Here is a 4,810-nt window from a genome sequence, read left to right as displayed (position 1 = left end):
TAAACCCAACTGTAAGTTTTACCGATAAGTTCGCAGCCGGTTTGTGCTTGGGTCACCCTGCTTAGGTTATTATTTCGATCTCCAATGTTATTAACAGTTTCCAAGGCAACCGAAGAGAGTCTTAACAGCTAACTGTTCTGTTATTAACATTGCTGTAACGCTCAAGATAAGCTTAAAACTATGCTACACATTTCGAAAAACCTACATTTGTATGTCAAAAGAAGTGGAAGTTTTACCAAAATATACCAAAAACAAAAATTAAATGCATTTTATCAAGACTGTTTTTATATTTAGTATTTGCTTAATGGCTAAGTAAAGCTAAGCAGAAGCAACTTAGTATTCAAGGATATCTAAAATCTTTTAACAGATTTCCAAAATGTAGAACAAGAAAAGCTAATTTTTGGCGCCGTCAAAAAATGTTGATGTATGTATATTTTATTTTACAAGAAAACGTAGAAAGTATTGTAAAAGGGGAATATGATTTTATTTTAAAAATTTAAATTGGGTAGTTTGAACCTTAGAATTTATCATAAAGATAATTCCAATTAATTTGAAATGGAATTGTAGTGGTTTCTACACTCTTTTTCAAAAGTAAGCAAAGTGTTTTTTCCAGTGAAACTTTTGTTCAATGGAACTAATAATATCGCTTGAGCAATGGAAATTGTTTTACGATTTCCCCCTTCTAAGGAGGCATTAGCATTCGTTCCCCAACTGAGTAATCCCCGGTCTAATTCCCATACCTTATGTGGTATCTAAATTGGGGAGACAGGTTGCCAATCAATTTGATTGTGCTGCGCTGATGTTGGCCCCTGTTTATCTAGCTTAGGGGCAAGGATTTTCCAGCTTTTATCATAACAGAAGTGCGTAAATACCCTTTGATGAACATTTGTACATAACCCCCCCTGACAAAGAACTCTCAAAGTTATTGATTTAGAAAACCATGACCCAAAACTTATGATTATTTTTATTTACTGGTTAACAAAAGTTTCTTGGTTATATTAAATCTAATATTTTAGATATATTTTAGCATATATATTAATATGTCATTTTAACTCATTATTATTATTATCTATATCTGCCCAAAGCATTGATGGAATCCTTCTGCAACCTGACCCCTAGCCACTAAAATAGAAATACGGCGATTAGTCAGAATCGCTTGTAGTGGGTACTTAGTATAGATTTCTATTTTTATGGCCCCATGATCCACTGTTGTTGCCATGTGCGCATGCCCCTGCGACTCTCCGTTACATAAGGCTTATATAAGGGGGCCGTGCGAGCGAGCGAGATGGACGTATGCCACTTGGCTCTCTCGCTGCTTCTTGCCAACTAGCCCCCTCTCGCTCCATCCCTCAGAATGGCTCCAGTGAAGATAAAGACCACGTGATTCTATTCCACCGGCTGCACCAAAAATAGAGAGAGAGCAGAGAGCGAGTGAGTACTTGAAGTTGCTCTTATTTTGATTTTCAATTTATGTCCCAATGCTTCCCCGCGCCGCCAACGAAATGATTTAATCTTTTGGAAAATAGTTTCAGTAACGCGTTGTTGCTGCGACCGTGTGTATCGGTAATCGGTTTACAAACATTTGCAATCGATAGCAGGACACTACTGAGCGTGCAATGAGCGGGCCCAAGGAGAATATCATGGACTTATCCGTGCGAGGTAAGTGCTAGACTAATCACCTGTCCATTGCCCCCTGGCACCCCCCTCTTACCCACTTCGCGAAAGCACCAACAAAGGTAACACGTGCATTGGTGAGAGTGCGAATCGGTTTTGTTTGCTCTGCCTCTCACTCACACTTTGGGCGCGAAAAAGAGAAAGAGCGTAAGAGAGCCATGGGTGGGCGTGTGATAGTAAGCTTTTGCACGGTTTTATTTGTTTTTTCTTTGTTTTTTCTCTTCTCTCTTTTGCCGTGGTTAAGCCCGCCATGTGACAAATTATTTGATTTTGTCTTCTGATTGCTGCAAATTGGTTTCTTTTATTTTGCATTTTGTTTTTTTTTTTTGCAATTTCCATTTCTATGGCGATTTTGTATTTACCTGGCGGCGGAGCCTTAAGTAAATAGTGGCTTATGTACGCACACGCAAAATTAGAGTGCTTGTATATTGCGTTCGGCCTTCAATAGAATCGAGGTACAGTGAATAGCGACTAACAGGTACCTAAGTCGGGAGTGCCATAAGGGTTTTGAAAGATTTTTGTAGCATACTTTCCCACACCAAATGCGAGAATCTGAAGTTCTGAACAATCTTTTGTAGAAACTTTTATTTTTGGTTTTCTAAGCTGGTTTAAGTAGTCGTAAAGTGTAAAAGCTTAAATAGCCAGTGCTCGCTGTATTCCACAGCAATGAATAATTCAGAATTTACACAGCATGCTGTCATTAATTAGTACAGTCCAGATGCCGCCTAATTGATATATTGTGGAACCACTCCACCAGGAAACCCCCAATTCCCAAACCCATTCACCTTCCCACCCCCCCCAACCACTTAGGCACTCCACCGAACGAATTCCCCGAGATAAACCCGTATTTACCCACCCGATCACCTGCGATCGATATGCATAGCACTTCGACTGACCCCATTGGATCTTGACTCCGTCGGCACTTGCGCCTTTGATATCAGACTAATCAAATGTTTTGGAGGGGAGTTCGATAAAATAGGGTGGATTCTTGGATTGAGCTCATTTTTCGGTTGCCATGATGGACTGCTGTCCACAGTTGGTGAAATAGAAACGACGTCGTCGTCGTCGTCGCCAGTTGTCGCCATTCCACAATCACAATCAATTGCACTGTCATCGTTGTCGCCGGCGTTCGTTATCAGTAGGAAAGGAAAGAAATGGAAAGACGACGAGGTTACCAGGCGACTATAAATATTTACCCTCATGATGATGATATAGTTGGGGCGCATAAAAAGTGAGTTGTGGCTGTGCGGATGGTGATTACAATGATTATGGTGTGGAGCTGGAGGCAGGGGCTAGTTTTAATTATGAGTCTTTACGACACACAGTCACACAGTTGCCATCCATTGCTCACGTTTAGAGAAGAGTTCCTGAAAAAAAATTCAAATATGTAATAAAGATCTCCCTTGTTCTCAAATCTATTTTAAGACACTTAGTTACTGAATGTATATCATTTGTATACCTTACAATTAAGATTAAATTGATTCAGATAGGGAAAGTCCATAGTCTATATACATATGTATTTTGCTGCTTCAAAATAAGAAACCTTGAAAATAACAATAAGTAATAATAGTGCTGAAATGCAACATCACACTTGATAGTATTACTAATCACCACAGCTTCTGATAAGCCGCCCGTTGCACGCCCTTTTTTTCAGTGCACCTGTTGTACCCCGATACTCATCGTTTTCTAGCAACTTCTCCATCCGATCGACAAAGCTCTCATCAAAAGCTCACGAGAGCTGTGAGCCCCAATGCTCGCGTGCTCCCCACAGAAACCACTCTCACGATCTGCGCTTCGGTTGGTTTTTTTTTTGTTTTCCCCAAGCGATCGGATCACATGGTCAGGTCGGGGATTTAGTGGCTGTCTTAGAAGCGAGAAGCCCGTAGCCCCAAAGTTCCATTTACTCTGCTGCCGCTGATAAGATCGCAACGCACGCTTCTGGGCGTGGTAATTTTACTGATGCAAAAAACAGAAAAATCATCAAAATGACACCAAAAAACCAAAACCAAATGTCGCAGCTTGGGTGGCTCCTTATGCCAGCAGCCATTATCTGCTTCAAAACCACTCACTAATCTGTTCTCGAAATCGGGTCACTAAACACGCGACTAACCTGAATGGAAGCCTTGGCACGCGCCCCTCTTCAAGAAAAGAATCAATTAAAAAAAAATAAAAGTACAACGCGTCTGGGCAGTTTTGGAAAATTTCAGAGCAATCTGATTCAGGCTTTAAAAAAATGTTTATATTTTTTTTTTTTGATTTGGGGTCGCTTAGTCTTGCAAGTGAAATCGAAAGTGGACTTGGACATTCGGTGGCGTGATGATAAAAACACTTAGTATACATGTACCATACGCATGGAGCATAGAGCGATGCCAAGGCGTTTGATTTGAATCGATCGGGAAGCGGTACGGTACAGTACCCATTCAGGGGAATAGCCCCAAGATTAGATTCACCGGACATTCAGGCGTCAAATGGGGTTTATCGAGTCAGTTCGATATGCTACCCACTAGTGTGGTCACCTGCTATTTATAGTGGGTTTTTATGACAGGTAAATAAGTTAGGCACTCGACTTGAAACTTTTACAACCCCTAGTCGCAATTACCAAAACATGGTTTTATACAGTTTTACAAATTAACGGAATGGAATATCTAACTAATAATGTTCTTTACCTTTACTCAAGTTCAGAGATTAAGAAATGCTACTTTTACTACTTTATAAAATTCCGATTTAAAGTGGTCAGCAAATAGCGCTTTTGTTAACTGATAATCCTTAGCTACCGCTGATTCGTGGACATTATTTATCTTCAAGCTCAAAAGTGCATATTTAATATTCGAAAAGTCAGCAAAAAGTTGCGGCCCCCCCTCTTCGTTTCCCCTACTCTTCTCCCGCTAATCCAACTTGGTTTCCTGGCTTTTTCTTATTCTTCTGCTAGCTCGTTTCCACTGGCCATTACGTCAATTTGCAATAACGAAAACCGGCGAAATCTAAACAAAACTGCAGCGCCATCAAGTGCGGTAATAAGCAGGCCATCTCGCTTGCACCCGCTGGAGCCCATTCAAATTGCGAATGCGAACTGTGCGCTGCAGCAGGGGGGTGGTGGGGATGTGGGTGGAGGGGCATTGGATTGGGGGGCCTCTGT

At 41.0% G+C, this 4,810-nt stretch overlaps 1 protein-coding gene and 1 long non-coding RNA gene across 2 annotated transcripts in view; one reads left to right on the top strand and one right to left on the bottom strand.

The window, feature by feature from the left end:
* Positions 1-925: 925 nt before the first annotated feature.
* LOC120450513 lies at positions 926-1,662 on the bottom strand. Its single transcript, XR_005616283.2, has 2 exons — positions 1,581-1,662; positions 926-1,398 (listed from the first exon to the last, which is right to left on the bottom strand). It is a non-coding gene; the product is annotated as an uncharacterized LOC120450513 (long non-coding RNA).
* Positions 1,392-4,810, top strand: part of LOC120450512 (hepatic leukemia factor) — a 55,487-nt gene continuing 52,068 nt past the window's right edge. Inside the window, exon 1 of the mRNA XM_039633583.2 lies at positions 1,392-1,659. Within this exon, the coding sequence (XP_039489517.1) occupies positions 1,617-1,659 (43 nt within the window). The 5' untranslated portion in view covers positions 1,392-1,616. The remainder of the gene's footprint in view (positions 1,660-4,810) is intronic.

The sequence above is a fragment of the Drosophila santomea genome, chromosome 3L (assembly GCF_016746245.2).
Source record: "Drosophila santomea strain STO CAGO 1482 chromosome 3L, Prin_Dsan_1.1, whole genome shotgun sequence".
Lineage (NCBI taxonomy): Eukaryota > Metazoa > Arthropoda > Insecta > Diptera > Drosophilidae > Drosophila > Drosophila santomea.
This window is presented reverse-complemented; position numbering and strand designations above follow the sequence as displayed.